Source organism: Monomorium pharaonis, chromosome 6 (genome assembly GCF_013373865.1).
Source record: "Monomorium pharaonis isolate MP-MQ-018 chromosome 6, ASM1337386v2, whole genome shotgun sequence".
Classification (NCBI taxonomy): Eukaryota; Metazoa; Arthropoda; class Insecta; order Hymenoptera; family Formicidae; genus Monomorium; species Monomorium pharaonis.
In genome coordinates this window covers 461,610-481,507 of record NC_050472.1, presented here as the reverse complement: position 1 = coordinate 481,507, position 19,898 = coordinate 461,610, and the positions used below count along the sequence as shown (strand labels likewise).

The 19,898-nt window shown below is 39.3% G+C and overlaps 2 protein-coding genes across 2 annotated transcripts; one reads left to right on the top strand and one right to left on the bottom strand.

The window, feature by feature from the left end:
- Nucleotides 1-5,592: 5,592 nt before the first annotated feature.
- On the bottom strand, nt 5,593-6,844 carry LOC118646194. Its single transcript, XM_036288573.1, has 2 exons — nt 6,262-6,844; nt 5,593-6,190 (listed from the first exon to the last, which is right to left on the bottom strand). Exons 1-2 carry the CDS (start codon nt 6,379-6,381, stop codon nt 5,978-5,980), a joined length of 333 nt encoding a protein of 110 aa, XP_036144466.1. The 5' UTR covers nt 6,382-6,844; the 3' UTR covers nt 5,593-5,977.
- Nucleotides 6,845-13,656: 6,812 nt separating this feature from the next.
- On the top strand, nt 13,657-14,580 carry LOC118646103. The gene is made up of 3 exons (XM_036288397.1): nt 13,657-13,940; nt 14,115-14,283; nt 14,371-14,580. The coding sequence occupies exons 1-3, from the start codon at nt 13,657-13,659 to the stop codon at nt 14,578-14,580; spliced, it is 663 nt and encodes a 220-aa protein (XP_036144290.1).
- The last annotated feature ends 5,318 nt before the right edge of the window (nt 14,581-19,898 follow it).

The window sequence follows — 19,898 nt, the reverse complement described above, 5'->3', positions numbered from 1 at the left end:
TTACGTCGTCCGTCGCTTTTCAATGTCGCTTTTCTACGTCCCACAGTGGGAGAAAACGAGACGTTAGGCGACAAAAATCTGTAACTACGTCAATTTTCAATGGGAAATAATTGAAACTTGGTATCCTACAAGCTTTTTGGTCGCTAAATCTGAATCCACTGCTAAAAATTAAAAATTTGATATAGCAAATCCACTATGACCAAACAAAAGTGCTACTGAAATGATTTCGGGGTACATTATATCAGTGCTTGAGCCTAGTTGCCCTTTTCGAGCCGATTCCCGAACGCGCCGCCTCATATGCCCCCACTACCGCGCGCGGCCTTGACGGCCGAGCCGCCGATCTCGCCCGTACGCTTTGTCTCAGGAGCAGCTCTGTATAAGAAATGGTGCCCTGCACCACAAAATTCATTAAAATTACTCTAAGTAAATAATTTTTGTTTTTATAAACAAAAAAGTACTAACTTTTTTATTACTAATTTATTTTATGTAGTATAACAATATGTAAAAACGTAATATGTAAATTAGAATTTTGACAATAGTTTTCCACATCACCCGTGAGGTGGAAAACTATTATTCATGCGTTTTTTTTAAAGTGGTTTCCTCAGTGGGCCTAATCCACTAAAAGATAAAATATAATATACAGCTTGGCAGGAAAACAAAATTTTATATATTATAAGATATATAAAAACGACAGGAAAAGATTAGAAGAATGCCAAGCTATATATTATATTTCATCTTTTAGTGGATTAGGCCTACTGAGAAAACCACTTAAAAAAAAGCATCAATAATAATACCTCACGAGTGATGTGGAAATTAAACTATTGTCAAAATTCTAATTTATATATTATGTTTTTACATATTGTTATACTACATATGAAATAAATTAGTAATAAAAAAGTTAGTAATTTTTTGTTTATAAAAACAAAAATTATTTACTTAAAGTAATTTTAATGAATTTTGTGGTGCAGGGCACCATTTCTTATACAGAGCTGCTCCTGAGACAAAGCGTACGGGCGAGATCGGCGGCTCGGCCATCAAGGCCGCGCGCGGTAGTGGGGGCATAGGAGGCGGCGCGTTCGGGAATCGGCTCGAAAAGGACAACTAAGCTCAAGCACTGCATTATATCGATCTAAAAATCAAAAACTCACACTAGTACGACGTAGCATATGACTCTGAACAGCGTTCAGAGACACTACCGTGTCTACCGATAAACTCTAAATGTTCTTATATGTAATTCTTATTGTTGATATATTTTAAATTAGCAACATTGCCAACATTAATACTAAAAATAATAATTAGGCTCTTGTAATTCAATTAAAACAAGAAGGATAATAAGAGTCAGCACAATTAAGATATGTGTGTGCAAATTAATTTTGTTTATTGTTAAATACGTTTAAACGAATTGCAACGCGAACGCAATTTAATACATTAATTGATTAATATAATGCGCAGACGTTTCGACTGCCGATCAGTGGTGCAAGTTTTCGGCCGCCAGCATCGACGGTGGGGGCGGGCACTCGGTGTCGCGTTCGTGCCTCGAGTCTCGGGTCTCGGGCCGGCTCGGCCGCGTCCGCCGCTACTTGGCTATTAGATTGCTTTTTCTCCAAGGCTGCCATGAAGACGAGCGTTTAGCGCGTTGACGCTTGATGAGAGGCCCCGCTCATTCACCGCCCATTACGCAAAAAAAAAGGTCACGATTCACGACGTGATGATAAACGATTTCGATAAAACTTATTATGGATAGGATAGGTTATCACGTAAGGGATAATGTGAGCATGATAAGCAAGAAAATCGTAATTAAAAATTATGAGTGTCGTATCAATCTAAAGAAGAAGACGTCAATGCGCTGAACGCTCGTCTTCGTGGCAGCCTTGGAGAAAAAGGACGGATGTCTCTCTCCTTCTAATAGCCGAGTAGCGGCGGACGCGGCTAATGCTATAAGCATTCGTACACAAACTTATATTATAATACAATTACTCTCTAAATTTTTTTCGAGTGAAAATCTCACTCGAAATATAGAGTGACACGCCGAGTCACTTGAATTTGAGTTACTTCTCACTCTTATAGACTGAATTTCTTCATTCTTTATCAAGAAGTGCACATTTTCAGTTTTTATTTTGGAGAGAATGTCTTCTTGGAATGAATATCTTAATTAAAGAGTCACTTTACTGCGTCGCCGCACGCTTGCTCGCCAGTTACTGCGCGGCCGAGACCCGTTAGACGGCTTAACTCTCGGTTCTCTCGGGAGTAAAATGCAGTTACATAAATATCATAAGAAATAGTATATATTATAATATATACTACCCGCAGCACGCGCGGATTAGGTCAAGCAAAAATTAATTTCCTTCTCTATAAGAGAGTTAACCTACCTATCGGTAGTGGCGCGCATTCATTGGCAGACGAGCGCGAGGGTGCCTCATGTAGCGAAGGATCGTCACATAATGTTTTTACAGGATTAAGACGCGGCTAGGCTAGGCTAGGTTATATATGATTACGGGTTCACACTCGTTTTAATTGAGTGAGAAATTTTACCCCCAAAAGTCGAGTACGTATAGTTATATATAATTTTATATAAGTTTGAATACTGATCGTACACATAAAATTATGTATAATTATATATAGATATACGTTTATGATTTACATTATACATAAATATATATATATATAAATATACATATACGGATACATACACTGAGAAAAAAATTTCTTTAAATACATTTAAGAAACTCGGTTTTCTTATTACAAAGAAATGATTTATTTCAGTTTAATAATGATACTATTGATGTCATGAAATCATTACTTAGAGGAACAAAATCAAAAATGTACGAAATGATTTACTTAAAAGAATAAAATATTTATTTGCTAGCATACATTGTTTAGTTGCTGTAAAAAAATATTTGTTTGCATCAAAGAATTCTATTTCAAGAAAATGCATTTTCTTGATTGAAAGAATTTTTTTTCTCAGTGTAGATATATATATATATATCTCTCTTCTCTCTCTCTCTCTCAATTCTGTAATAGCATTATGTGACGATCCGTTTCTACATGAAGCACCCTCGCGCTCGGCACGACCGCGCTATATGTAGGTTAACTCCCTTAAAGAGAAGAAAGTTATATTTTTTCTTATTACTTAATCGTGCTGCGGGTGGTAGTCTTTATATAATTGCATTTTACTCCCGAGAGAACCGAGAGGTGAGCCGCCTGTCGGCGGCACCGCGCAGTAACTGGCGAGCAAGCGCGCGGCGACGCATATAGTATTCTCGCAAAGTCGAGAGAGCGGGTAATCTTTCTGATTGGCTGATGGTGGATCGGGGTAGCCAGCTCGGTATGGTATATAAGCGCGTCGCTTTTCACAGTCGCCACCGCTGCTACTGCATTCGTTGAAGCTGGAGCGTTTGGCTGCGTCAGAAGTCAGCAGAAGTTTTTAGTGCTGCGTTTGAGTTAGCGTTAGAGATTATATACGTTGTATATAAAGTCGTGAAGACTTAGTAGCTTTCGTTTCTCTCGTCAGAGACGCATAGCTCACGACGCGCGTGGACAAGTGACACGTGGCGAATAAGATTCAGACGCGAGCATCTTGAGATATCTTTTCCGAACTCGACGAAAAGAAGCACGAGAACAAAAATGATGCTGAGCCTACAGCGAAGAATGGTATCTCAGTGGAGAATGTTATCCACCTTGCTGTTTCTCGGATTGATTTGCAATGGCGAATTGATGCCCGTTCGTGTACCTGAAGAAACAACGACAACGTCGTCATCGACAGCCAAAAAGAATGGCATTGGCTCTCTGAATAACTACTGGCAAGCGTGGCTCCCGCTGGGCGAGCAGAACGCCTACCAACCCGATCTGAACTCCGCTACTCTTATGCGACGGACGCAAAGAGAGCCGAGTGTGTTTATCGCTCCGGAGTTAAACAACATGAACTTTATAAGTCCTAAGGCGAGCAAGAAATTTCTCCGGGATTTATTAAAAAAGAAGTTCAATAATACGCAAACCTCAGGCTTGGGTAAGTTGATATATTTTTTTAATTAATTAAGTTCAAGTTAATCAAGTTGATATTAAGTTAAATTTTTCAAAATAACTTGTCACAGTTAAAAAATTAAAATATTTAAAATTAACTATATACTATAAGTTAACAGCTATTAACTTTTTAAATTTATTGTCAATTTTTAATTTTTTTACTAGTTACTACTCGATAACCTTGGCAAACCTCGAAGAACGACCAAGTAAAGTCGACCGGTCCACTGCAGCTTAAAGTATCTATGAATTCCGAGTCCGATCGTCAGGTCGAAACCGAGATGTCCCTACTAGCAAAATACATTAACAGTATAATGACTAATACTGGCTAAATATTGGGCATCGCTACTACTACCGGAAATTTCGGGAGATATTATCTTTAACATCAGGGCTGAATAGATAGAACAGAATATAGGAAGAGGTTTTTAGTGGGTAGGCTATGGGGGCAGTATCTCCCGCGATGTGCCCCCATAGAATCCCACACTATCCGGGTGTACGGGCACCCGGATGTCTTTGGCCTCTTGGTGGTTGATAACTAAAAAGTTATCCTTCCAAGATGGTCAGGTTGAAGATTTTCCTCTTCCTCGTTAAAAAAAAAAAAAAAAAAAAAAAAAAAAAAAAAGAGAGAGAGAGAGAGAATAATACAGTAGATGTTTCAGTTCATATAAATATCCATTGTTATATTTGGTGCAAAATATTCTGATATCATTATTTTTGTAGAGAAGGTTAATGCGTGCGCGTGTAATTCTTCATTTAAAATAATCGTTAGTTTAATAATTAAAGTTAGATTTTGGTTGGAATAAGGTCTGTGATATTACTTGGGCTAAATTAGATGAAGTTTTATCTTAGGTATAAGATGTGTTTCTTTACAGTATACTATATATCACTTATATTATATGTATCATTTTGATTGAATTTGATGAAGAGTATTATCTTGGATTTATTTGATACATAAACAAATGTGATTTTTTCCAACCATAAAGGTATACTATATATGTCACTCAGGTGAAATTTAATCAAAAGTCCTACCTTGGATTTGCTATTTCTTTCCTTAAAGAAAAACCATACATTTGGCGCCTTTTTTTTACCTTTTTTAAAAAGGTAATTTTCTTCGGATATAACGGATATATTTTGCAGTGTTTATAGGCCACTTAAGTTGAATTTGATTAAAAGGATCATCTTGGATTGATGTAATTTTTTTCCTTAAAAGTAGTTAATACTATGACAGTTCTAACTACGGGGCTCCGAGGGGGGTGCGGGTGTGCGGGGGGTACCGGTAGGCGCGGGGGTATGACGTCACGCGGGGAGGAGGATCTCGCGGTGCGGAAATTGCTGACGCGGTATTTTCGGGTCCGCGACCCGGGAGCGGGAGAGGGGTGTGCGGGGGGTACCGGTAGGCGCGGGGGTATGACGTCACGCGGGGAGGAGGATCTCGCGGTGCGGAAATTGCTGACGCGGTATTTTCGGGTCCGCGACCCGGAGCGGGAGAGGGGGAATCGGGGTCCGCGACCGCCGCCGCCGCCGCCGCCGCCGCCGCCGCCGCCGCCGCCGCCGCCGCCGCAGCCGCCGCCGCCGCCGCTGCCAAGCGAACGAGAATGTACTACGTTATGGGTGGGAGCGAGAGAACGTGATGGATAGTATGCGATGTGTATGAGTGAGAACATGTGATGAGTGTAAGTGAGAGAGCATGCGGGAATATGGATATAACGGGTGGGAAGGAGAGAACGTGATGAATAGTATGCGATGTGTAGCATGCGGTATGTGTGAGCGAGAGCGTGCGATGAGTGTAGAGAGTGAGAATATTGTATTTAATGGGTGGGATGAGTGCAACTGAAAGCGAGGGAAGGGAGTGAGAAAGAGAACGCATATTATATATTTATATAACTTTATATTTATATATTTATATAATTATATCCAAAATTAATCATTTATATATTCATATATTCATATATTTATGTATTTATATCCAAACTTCATGATTTTCGTCTATTAAAGGACGCATGCTGAATAGACGGCGCAGGTCCCACACGTCGGCTTCGCCAAATAGGCCGCACGAACGTTCTAATACATCGTCGTTCTGCGCTCTTAATAAATCCCTTCTCCAATGCGTCCAAAATTTCCTGTTAATATTGATAAAACCGGGTATTCTGATATCCTCTCGGTAGATCCATGGCTAAAAAATTAGCATTTTTTAGAATCTTATAATTTAACATCTTTTTAAAATATAAATGTCTAAAAACTTACTTGATTAGTTATTGACTCGCGCACCGACAATAACCCTCCTAAAGGGATGTTGATTGGAGGACCTGGAAGTGGTACCTCCACGCGTACCTCGTTGTTTATAACGACCCGTCGAACCGGCATCCCATCAACGCATACATACTAAAAACAAAATAATTATTATTATTTAATTTTTTACACTTCACCTGTCATAAACTTGCACTATCACTTACGCCAGTGACAGGATATTCAATGCGGATGCTCTGCATTTTCACAAGTTTTGTTCACAAGTTTTGTTCACAAGTTTGTACGATCTGTCTGCACCGTCGAGAAGCAGTAGACTAAAGATGTGCGTTACTCTCACTTGAGAGATGAATTTGAAAAAGCCGTGTCAGCTTTGTGGAATTTTTTTATCTGCACGCATTCTCATTTCAAAGCTTTATAATGCTGTCTTGGTTAACGTCTCAGTTAACATCTCGTTCGAAATAAAAATCATTAAACATATTCCAAACCATTTCATACATCTATATCAGACATTATCAAACTGCATCATACAGATATCGAACCGATATTGAACTGCATCGTACAGCTATCAAACTGTATCATACAGCTATCGAACCGATATTGAACTGCATCGTACAGCTATCAAACTGTATCATACAGCTATCAAACCGATATTGAACTGCATCGTACAGCTATCAAACTGTATCATACAGCTATCGAACCGATATTGAACCGCATCGTACAGCTATCAAACTATATCATATAGCCATCGAACCGATATTGAACTATCACTTGTGAAATAAATTGAAAAAAGTTGTGTTAAAGTATAATTTTTTCTATCGTACGTGACTTCATATAATTTTTTCTATCGTACGTGATTTATCAACGAGATCGTCTTATATTATCTCGGTCAACGTCTCAGTCAAAGAGCATATTAAGATTGTAGTAGTAGTACTAAGATATTAAACATATCATATTCCATTTCATACATCTTCCTACATATATCTTATATCCATTTCATACATCTATATATCTTATATGGGAAAAGGATAGAAAACATTTTATTGCATTTTATTTTTCTTTATTTTGAAAAAATTCCACAATTATTTTGATATTGTGACCACCAGTTATATATTTTAAATACATTTTGTAATGCACAATTCTTAATATGTTTTTCACATCGTATAGTATTACTAACATCTAGATTATTTAAAGATTTAATGTCTTCATAATCTGCATCCAAAGTCTTGATATATATCCCATCATCGGTATCAAGCATGTCCGTCAACCATTCTCGTTTCTGAAGTCCCTTAACGTATATGATAGTATTGCTGTCATCCGTATTACACACAGCAGATGTAATCAGACGTTTCGCCATGCTGTACGGTATCATCCCGTCTTTCCATTGCAATCCATGATGATATGCAATCAACCAAGAAGCACAAGACTTGTCGGATTTTGTAAGAACACGCCATGGCATGGGGCTAGCAAAAATATAATGTGCGAGAACAGTTCCTTTTTTCAGTACCGCTACTTCCTTTACGATAAATTTTTTATCGACAATAAATCCTTGCAGATCCACAAATGTCGGTACGATCATTATGAGTAACTCTTCAAGACTGTAATTTAATACCAAATATCTCAGTTTTTATCAGTTTAATGTTACATGATTTTGCGCACTACGTTGGACAACGGACAATATTCAATTACACGATCATGTAAAATGAGACAATAAGCGGTAGTATTCGCAGGAACATTTTCCTTGCAATCAAATTCTATGCGCACATCTACGGTAGCACTCTTGACGGATTCGTTTTGTCGCGAACAGTCAATGACCGCAAAAGGTCCTTTTTCCAGGAATGTGATTACATTTAGCAGTGTTTCACACTCATATCCATAATAAGATTTACCAAAACGTCGATATATGTCATATAGAATGGCATATCTAGATTTACGAAAGTCTAAATTCATATCGTCATACGGATAAAATTCAGAGTTTAAATAAAGTTTTACATTGGTTAAATTACAGTCGTCAAAGATCGTAACATCTTGAGACATGATATTTTTTCGACCTGTCTGCAGTGCGAAAATAACGAAGCGCGGTTTCTCGAGCTGAATTGCAGTTTTAACAGCCCATGAATGTTTCGTCGTACTCTGCAGCAAAGGATACTCATACAGATCCCAGGAGCGAAAACTCATACTTAGACATTGTCCACTCTCCAAAGCTCGCAGCAAAGATAATTTGTTGACTTCGTTTAACGTAACATGCGGCATTCGCCACTGCACTTTAAATAATTCAATTTCCGGTTGAGCCGTAGAATTTCCAACGATAGAATTGTTATCGTTGCGCGCTCGTATCAAAATCAATTCATGACGAGCGTTAACAATCACGCGTTTGTAATCTTCGCAAAAGCCTAATAATACACTAAGCGGTACGCAAAAGTTGAAGTATCCTTCCGGTAGGTTATACGAAAATTCCCATCCTGCATTCTGCATAATTACTGCTTTGTCATATGACAACGATACATAGTTCTTGAGAGTGCTGGTTATTCCAACGTTTCTGTTGCGGTCAATTTCCACACCGTTGAGTTCATATCGAATTTCATCAAACATGAACGCCACGCAATTATTTCCGAGATTTATCTCATCTTTATCCGTATCGTCTTTCTTCTTTACCAATCTTCCTTCGACGTAGAGAAAACTTTCACATGGTAACGTGTATAAATCCTGCTGTTGTATGGGTATCCTTATTTCATCGCTGTATCCAAAAGTGGTGTTGGCGTACGGATTGTACGTATGAGTCTCGATCTTGACGATGCTGTCGTCAAAGATCGGCTCACCTCCAATGTTCAAGATCTTAGACATCTTAGATATTTCGTACAATAAATCCCAATGATTTTAAAAATTCAACGTTTGACGCGGTGAGATTCTTTTTATCAGATGAGTGAATATTTTTAACTGTCTTACAATTTATTTCACACGGTCGAATATTCTTGATTGGTGTAAAAATTGTATCCTTCACTTGCTCATTCAACACGAGCATCTCACGTTATCGTCTTCGTACGTGTAATCTAACAGTAATCTCCTCTCCACGAAAATCGAGTAATTGACCGTCCTGATCCACAATGCGAATCGTCAAATCAGTAATGCTCCGTGCAACGATTGGAAGGTAAATGATCTGTGCAGGCGTTTCCGATATCTTATATCCTGGTGGCACCCTCGGCGAAAATTCGTGTATTGTGTGTACGCACTTGTCGTTGCTGTACGCACCCGCAGTCACGTTACATTCTATGCGAATAATGTTTACGTTTATGATATTTATAGGTGCATCCGATTCATGCCACATTCGCGATTCAAGAATACGCGATGAAAATCCCAACAGCGATCCAACGTTGTTAGGTTTAAAGAAATTTATCTGATAAGCACACATAATCTCACTCTTCATTGTATTGTTGTTAGCACGAATCACCACCGGATATTCGCTTTCTTCTTCATCTTCTTTGTGAAACGTTCTCTTTTCCACAACATTGGAATGAGATTGTAAAATTGTGCGTTTCAAATATCTATCTATATCACGCAATTCATACGATCCTTCGGGAATTGTAATTTCCTTGTTGTCTTTGTCATAATAAAATTTGTTATTCGACGAATTTACATTAGGTATGGTATAGTATGTTTCAAAATCTGTGAGACCAAGCTCATAATCGCCATCGCTCAAATCTACGGCTGGAAAATAGCTTACCGCGAGGATGCTACTCTTGCCAGTTACCGTAAACGTCAGTGACATGTTGAAACGAATACTGAGTTAAATTGCATAATGTTAGCCTTTAAATTGATTACTAACTGTTTGAAGAAAACGCAGACATAGTTGGCCACAGTTGCTTTGATCATAACGTTGATAAGGCGTGTGATTATACTCGATCCACGTTACATCTAAATATTGCACCAGTTCTTTCGGTGGTCTAAGATTGCCGAAACTATCAAAGTATATAGCGCGATTTCCTCTCTTTGCATATGCCACCCAGTGTGTACCTGATCCTTCAGCGTTATCTAAATTTACAATACCGCTCTCGTTTCGATATGCTCCAACCGTTGGTAATGCTGTACGCATAAAAATTCCTCTAAAGTGTGGAATGCTCATACGTTTCGCTAACTGTAATAATTGTATGTTGGTAGTTGCACCTTTTGGCATTTTTAACGTCTTTTTGACGTTTTTTTTTTTTTCGTCGACACTCCTTGTCCACGCTTATATGGAGCGAGATAAACTCCATGACCTTCCATGACACGATTATGACGTTTCAATTCGTTCAGCTGACGCTGTGCTGCCTTGTTATCATTCACAGCCTTCGCAACTCCCGCCGCTCCACCGACCAACGACCCGAGAACACCCAACAGCGGTAGAATGGGTAAAACACCACCGCGTTTCGCTACCGGAAGTATTCGTTTACTCGTTCTCAGAAGTATTCGTTTACTCGCTCTCTTCTTTTTATCACTTTTTTTCTTTTTCAAACCCATACCGATTTTTGTCTTAGTTTTCATAGCTGCCCAAACGGCTGCTGCAGCAGCTCTTTCTCCGAAAGTCGAATCGTTCGCTGTAATGCGTTTTCGCGCTTCCGCAGCGAGTATATTATCAGCTGCGTGTCTATCGGTGAGTTCGTTGCTCTGGGAGTATGCAATGTCGTGTTCGCGACATGCCGCGTCCAACGGATTAATACCCCGATCACCTCTGGCCAATCGCTTTTTCAACCTAGTACCTGGACCGCAAAATTGATATCCTGGTATGTGCAGTTCGAAAGGAAGCGCATTTATCACACGATTTAACAAGCCGCGACCTACCGCTGGCATTCGCGACAATTCTTTATCAACGGTGCGGGGCCGTCGATGTGCGTCTGGTGCAACGATTGATTGTAATGTTCGTAGCAACGACGATGGCTTCGAATCTCCGTATCAGCCTTTATGTGTTCCGGAAGCCTGTCCCACACGTATTCGATATAATTGCTACACACGCGTAGCAGAATAGGTTTCGACACGAATTCTAACTGCTCGACACTCAAATCGAGTATATCGGAGGGATGTGACAATATGAGAAACATTTTACATACTGAACAATTTTGCTCGGTGCGTCTCTATAAATAGATCGGTCTTATTAATTTTTGTCAGTTTTTATCAGAGTATAGAGGGAGAAAATATGCGGTTCGTACAACATTCACCAGCGATTAAAGTAACAAATTTCGATGACAGAATAATGTCCAAAAGAAAAATAAGGAGGCATGGAAACATGTTGCCGAGTTCTATACGTGGTATAATTTGCGGTCCGTCAAATTGTGGCAAGACAAACGTATTAATAAGCTTGTTGGAAAGTCCGCATGGAGTACGTTTTGAGAATGTGTATGTGTACTCGAAATCATTACAACAACCGAAATATCTGTATTTGGAAAATTTATTGACACCGATTGAAGAAGTTAGTTATTTTGCATTTGCCAATAACTGTGATGTCATTCAACCGAGTGAAGCGCTTCCGAATTCCATTTTTATCTTTGATGACGTGGCGTGTGATAAGCAAGATACGATAAGAGACTACTTTGCAATGGGGCGACACGTGGATGTCGACTGCTTCTATCTCTGTCAGACGTATGCAAAGATACCGAAACATCTTATACGCGACAATGCAAATTTTCTAATTTTATTCAAGCAGGATGGTACCAATCTAAAACATGCGTACAACGATCATGTAAATACCGACATGTCTTATGAGGATTTTAGCAATTTATGTCATACTTGTTGGCAACAAAAGTATGGATTTTTAGTGATAGATAAGGATAGCGCACTCGCCGATGGACGATATCGAAAAGGATTTAATGACTTCGCAATACCATAAAGCAGTTAGTTGTTTTTGATACGTTGACCAAGTAGCGTTTCTCAACATGGATAACACAGATAACAATATGGATCGTGAGAAGATTGTGAAAGAGATTGCGAAAACAAGTGATTCAATTCGTAAAAAATATCGCGCTTTGAAAGCGGGTAAAGTGCAAGAAGAAATGGCGTTGGAGAGACACTTTAAGCCCATTGTCGAACCATTAAAACAGATTGTTGAAAACACTATTGGTGATGTATCAGATCCGATTAAGAATGAATCGTTCTTCTCGGGGGAAGACGAATACGCAGAACCAAAACCCAAACGAAAGCGATCAAACGCTTCGTTTAATTCTATAATGACCTCTACTCCTGTTAAAAAAATGAGACGATCAAAAACTGTACCAACTAATTTGAATGAAACATCGCAAATACTACATGATAGTGATTTATCGTACAGTCATGTACCTTCCGTCGAAGACGTTTTTGAAATAGCAGCCAATGAACCGCTTGTGACGTCTATTCGACAACAATTGGAAACGCGAGAGGGACGTGAAAAGTTGCACATGCACTATGGTCCATTAGGTCAAAAATATATGGGGGCTGTTCTGAGTGGTAAAAAACCAGTCATTATAGATACTGTTTACGGAGTTTACTTCACCGACTTTGGAACGATGCTCGGCGATAAACGCATCGACATACATAAGAATGATAACATAGTTATAGATGGTAAAATATACACGGGAACGCCTGGTCTGTACGAATTAATTTTCATGAAAATGCCCAACATGTACACGAATAATGACCTGCAAAATTATAAAAACATTCTATTGGTGACAAATGCATATAGACGAGGACATATTGCACATAATCAAGTAATGGGTAACAAAGGGTCTAAATATAAAAATATAATTGCACCCTTAGTAACAGACGCAAAAGTTGGACAAGGTTTATCAAGCGCTATTACATTAAATAATAACAAGATCGATTATGTTCATTGGGATGATCCCAACGAGCTTGTGGATCGCCTTCGATTGCTCGAGGCCTCACACCAGGCAGGGCACAATGCTCACGACAACGAGATTCTATCAATTATCGAGGAACTTCGCGAGGCTGGTTTTATTATAAATTAAAACTGCGCGAAACAAATCATTTAGTCAACATCGAAATGTCAATCAACAAGTTTGGAACATCACTCGGAAGAGGTGGTGCGGAACCATATTATCAATGGAGCGGATTAGTCAGAAATTACATGCGTGATAACGCTCTTTGCATGGTTGTCACCGATTTTGATGCAAAGTCGTGCAAGATTCGACGTTTAGCGTTACCTGTAGATGATAGTGATGCAGCCAATAAACGATACGTGCAACAAACTGTGAAAATTTTAAAGGATCGACAGGATGAAATCGAGAGGAAGATTGAGACACTTCAAAGTAAGGTTGAAATTACAGCTCATACGCTAAACGAGATTCAAAGACAGCTCGACGCAGTAACTCATCGTGCTGAGTAAAAAAGTTAGTACGTTGAATATATGCACCATTTACATGTCATACTCTGAACATGTCTGAGAAACAATTGTTGGTTGAGGAGTTGCATGCTCCGGCGAGAAGAAATTTTTCTCGAAGACGCGTCATAGTTCACGGATACGATGACCTGTGGCAGGCGGATGTGGTTGAGATGCGTCCTTACACACGATTTAACCGAGGTTATCACTACATACTCACCGTTATCGACGTGCTGAGCAAGCATGCATGGGCTGTACCGCTGAAGGCCAAGAGCGGTAGCGAAGTTGCTATTGCGATTGCAAAGATAATTCAGAAAGATGGCAGATGTCCGAAAAATTTGCAAACAGACAAAGGAAAGGAATTTTATAACACCAACGTGCAGAAACTATTAAATAAACATAATATCAATCATTATTCTACATACTCTATAATGAAAGCATCAGTTGTCGAACGCTTTAACCGAACATTAAAAAACGTCATGTGGAAACAATTTACACTCAATGGAAATTATAGATGGATTAATTTGCTGCCACATCTCATGTCAGAGTACAATGCACGAAAGCATCGAACTACTGGCATGCGACCTATCGATGTTACGCCTGCAATCGCTAAAAAACTCTTAACCACGGTGTATAGTCACATAAAAATTGCGGCACCCGCGCGATTTAAAGTCGGTGACTCGGTGCGTGTCAGCAAATTCAAAACTGTTTTTGAGAAGGGTTATACACCAAATTGGACTACGGAGATATTTAAAATTATTAAAGTACAGCGTACCAATCCTGTGACATATGTACTGGAAGATTCCTCTGGAAAACCTATCGCTGGAGGATTTTACGAATATGAGCTGCAGCGTGTTGCAAATCCTGACGTGTATCTCGTTGAAAAAATATTGCGCAGAAAAGGAGATGATATTTATGTCAAGTGGCTGGGATTCGATGGATCGCATAATTCATGGATACATAAAGACACTGTTATTTAATCCAATAAAAATTGTTTTTATTATATTCACATAAAAGTACAATTTAACAAATACATTATTATATTAATTTTATATTATGTGAGATTTCTTTATCATCCTTTCCTTAATACATTTTTATTAATACATGTTTTTAACATAAAAATATATATATAATTATTTTTAATGTGCATGTAATTTAAATGTGCATATAATGTTAAAGATATTATAGTGGTATTCGATAATGTCCCCACGGTAACGTTTCAACTGAATCGGGTATAAGGTATCTCTTGTCATCATATGGACTTAGAGCGATTTTTGTTTCGGACACCGTATATACTTTATGTAGCTTGGATCTTATACATGATTGGCTACGCGTCATCTCGATCTCATCTCTCAAACACTGGGTATAATCATCAAATGTTATGGTTCGCGTTACTACATTATTCTTGACACCTTTCGCTTTTTTAGTGTCCTTCTTTCCATCTACCTTTAACGCATACATCTTTGCTCTAAGTCCAACGAACTCAGTCATTATCACGCCATTATTCTCATCTTTCATCAAGCCCGGAACTTTTTTATTCTCGAGAGGCATACCGTACGCGTTGTCGACCGGATAATCGCTTGTGTCGAACCTAGCAATATCACGTTTCATCGTCTCGTAAATATCCTCGCACTCGACGAGGTATATGAGACTGTCGGTGTCAGTATACATGACTCTACATTTGTCACGATACAGAGGTAGCATGTACTCGTGGTGAAATTCATATAGACACGTCTTAGAAATATCTAGGATACACATGCCTACATAAATCGGCTTATATAATTTCACCTCGAGTTTTCTAAGTTCAACGGCGATTAAATTTTCTGCAAAAACACTCCGACTATGAAAATTTGGTTTCGCGATCATTGTCTCCGCACCATACCGTCCCACCCATTTTGTCAACAACTTAACGTCAACATGATTGCGCACATTCTCCATGGTTTTACCAAACACCGCATTATTCATTAATTTATACAAGTTTTTTTCGAAATCATTTTTGGCGAGTGTCCGGAATCGTGTATTTAACTCTATGTATTTACAGAGCCATGGAGATTGTGCGAATTGTAATATACGGTGTATCTTTGCTATACGAAGACCGTGACGCATGCACTGCTGCAGGTTGCGGTAATGTATGACGTAACGTTCCTTATCATACAGCGTAGCGAGAAGTTTACATTCACGCTTGCCTGGCGGTTTATCGCGTGTTGGGCAGAAAGATAGGTCAGCGTGCTCGTCGTGAAGGTCTCGGGGATACTCGAGATCAACTTCGAGAATGTATCCCGTTGGTGAATCAGCAGCGATCGCATTTATGTCAAAATTCGAGACTTCGATCCATTGAAATTCCCCATATGGCAGCGGCTGACACATCGCCCAACCATACAAATTATTAACGTCAAAATACATAAGATATGAGGATGGTTTCGATGGGTCGTACGTCTGCATGTATTTGTTGTTAGCCTGTGCATATCTGCCTGAACATTGACTGAGACCGCCGCGTATACCGCGTTCGATGAACATTACCATGTCAATGTCAGTAAGCAGTTCGAAAGTAATTTTTGTATATTTTAACATAGCGTCCCACGTGTATCCGGGGAGAGTGTAATAATGTGCTGGATCGAGACCGTAACTTTCTAAGCATTTATCGCGAAAATTTTCAAAAATGTCAGCTAACAATAACACATCCGTTTTCAAATATAGATCGCTGTATTCACCCAACGTTTGAACGGAGAATCGCTTCCAGACATTCTCAGCGTGCATGTAATCGCTCTCGGATACAGTATCAGAGGTCAGGGAACTGAAAAATGATTCGCGCGGCGGTAAACATGTGTCCTGCAGCTTGTTCACGCAGTCAACGTACTCATACGGAAATACACCTTTTCGTGTCAATAAATCAAAATCCTCATCAGATAAGTGTAAAAATTCGGAACGTACAATTTTTAATTTTTCTTTGCCTAGAAATGATGCCAATTTTTCGAGACTAGTATTTAAAAATTTATATGAATCTATGAACCGTAGTTTTATGTAATTGTGTGGATCTAATTTATCGGCTGTGTCTACGACATGTTTTGTAAAAGAAATGTACTTTTCTTTCGTGATGGGAAGTACGTCAGTCTTCCCTTTGAACGCTGTGGCTATTTCCTTAATAATGAAATGCGAATCGTATCCAGATAAGTTATGAAAAATAATAGGCATGTATGATGCATTTCGATAATTTAAATTACAGAGAGAATGTGCAGGACCGCGGTAACGACCAGTCAAATGACAATGATCGCGCACCCGCGTATCATCCGACGCGAATGGCTTATCGCAGATATGACACCGCGTCGCGCTATGGTATGCCTCCAATTGTTCCTCTGATAACGTTTCCATGGGGATATTAGTTGATAAACGAGTCTTAACATTATACGCTAATTTTTCAAGTTGTTTAGTGAACCATGCGACGCAATCTTTATCGCGACGAAACCGGTACGTGGATAACGTGTCATCGTATGAGCATCGCACGTAATACCCGATGCTGAATACCTCATGTTGTTGATATGTGTATGACGCTTGCTCTGTATCATGTTGCGTCTTCCGCAGCACACACTCGAGGTCTGCGTAGACGATAAAGGGCACTCGTTCCTTGTGGTTTACATTCTGGAAATTTAACCACTTGTCGTCTTCAGCGGGCAATGTGATAGCGCAGTCGTTCATCCTCTGACAGTCTACAGTGTGTGATTGCAACCTCTCGCATGATGAAAAATAGTGCAAGCACCTGTAAAAATAATTTTAAAAAATTTTAATTAATTTTTTTTGCTGGATCATGTGAATTTTTTAAACATATTATACATACCGATCGCAAATGTATCTTTTTCCATCATGTTTGCTCAGTTGGGAGCTGATGAGGCGGGACAGATTTTTTATCCAGACAAAGTGACCCACGCTGTCTTCGTGCGGATTTTGTACGTATAATAAATTGACATGCTTCTCTTTCTTGTCATTGGAGAGCCGCAGCGGAAGAATCTTTAGCATTGCCATTTCCTTTTTCATCCCGTAGACGTTGATCGATATATTGTTAAGACTCTCAAATTTTCCAATGTCCTTTACTGTAACGGGAAACGCAATGTCATCAAACTTTAGGACTGTTGTATAATGTGGATATGATGATTCCAATCCTGTGTTTCTTTCAGCAGGATGTAGAGCGGCAACCACTGACCATGCGAAGCATGCATTGTCCTTTGAATTAACGTTCACTACTGCACGCTTCATCATTATTTCTCGCGGTAATGTCACGTAACACCCCGCGTGTAGAGGATTGTACTTATTTATATTTAGAATCAAATTGAGAATTCGCGATAGCGCCCACCCGCTATCTCGTTCTTGAAACTCTTCAAGTGATGCTAATGTGGGTTCGATAACGCGTCGCTCATACCACTCGTCCAAGTCCGACGTTTGGAATAGTTCACAATTTTTAGTGTTTATACTTTTGTTGGCACGTTTATCACCCGTTACAAACACGCCGTTGAATGCTGTATTCACTTTTACACTGTTGTGTTCCTCTAGAGCGTCCCGCACTCGCTCGAGCACTATACCGCATGCGTCTTCTAAAAACGTTCGCGGTTCAATATAGTTTGTATTTATCACTGCACCTGTCTGAATGCGATTCTCGAACGCTGTATCTATCTTTCGCCACATAAGTTTGTTCGCGTTATTACTAGTGCTCGCGTAATTACCACCTACATGCACGAAACGTCTTTGTAATTGTGTCTTTTCACCTTCGAGTCGCGCGATCCTCGCCACCAACGATTGCCTTTGTCCGACGGCAAACCGAGGACGCTTTATGCGGCTATGTTCCTCAAGCTGTTGTATAATCTCATCGCATCGCTGCAACCACATAAAACACTCGCCCAAAGTAGTGACTCCATTTGCTTGCTCCAACAGCTCGCGTTCCACTTGCTCGAAATTATTCTCCATTTTTATCACTGTTGTCTTTTATCACTGTTTTAAAACAACACCATACAATCTTCAACAGGACACTCGCATATAGTTTCGTAGCACCTAATGCAGAATCGAAATTTGTCTTGAATTTCAAACTGCATTAGCTTGCTTTGTCTTTCACACCGAATATAAAAACATATCTCCTTCTCTTGCTCAGACAGAACGTATTCATCCTCATCATTGTTTAAAAGGTTTGAAAATTCGTGGTAAGTACGCAGCATTTTCTCTACATAGGGATTCTCAGTATTATAAGCAAAGTGGGACGTTATTGCTATCACTTCGATATACCTTCCAACACCTGCTGGTATCTCAATGAGATGGTAACAGCATTCCTGAGTCTTTTCTACGATTTGTTTTGCTATATCATATTCATTTTCATCGGTGTCAACCGAATTGAGTATCTCTTTATATAATTTGTGCTTCATATGATGAGGCCAGTTATCAACAAATTGGTCGTGTATGTAAACTTCCTGTATTATGGTGCGTTCATGCGTTCCGCGTAAACCGAGTTCTCGATCACGTAGAAATTGCACTGGTGATATTCTCTGCACATCCTTTCGTTTTTCGGAATCATCATTATTGTTAAGGACATAAATGGCATCTTCTACGATATCGTCATCCATGTTATAATAATCTAGTTTTTATACTAAGAAGTCTCTACTGTGCGCACACTGAACACATATTGCACTAAATTATTACTCCGGATTGATGACGGTTTCAACTTGCACTCGGATCTTAAACTTCGCATCAAATGCGATATTATGCGCTTCCCGACCGCTTATATATTTTTTATAACTCTTTATTTTCTTTGTCTTAACATCGGTGCTTGACCTCTGCAAGATTTGCATTATTTGAATGTGCGATTCTGAATGATCTCATCAAGAAAGTATCAAATGATTTATGTACGTGCCTAAAACATATTTTTGTTACAGCATCCGTACATCGGCGCTTGACCTCTGCAAGATTTGCATTATTTGAATGTGCGATTTTCGTATGATCTCATCAGTAAGTATCAAATGTATGTGCCTAAAACATATTTTGCCGCAGCAGCCGTACATCGGCGCTTGACCTCTCAAAGATTCACATTATTTGAATGTGTGATTTTCGTATGATCTCATCAGTAAGTATCAAATGTATGTGCCTAAAACATATTTTGCCGCAGCAGCCGTACATCGGCGCTTGACCTCTGAAACATTGGTCATCCTTGAATGTGTAAAGTTTGAAATAGTGATTGTCCCCTCTACTGAGATGTGTGAAAAAATATGTGATTGTCCCCTCTACTGAGATGTGTGAAGGGTGTGCAATATAAGAAGAGTTCTGA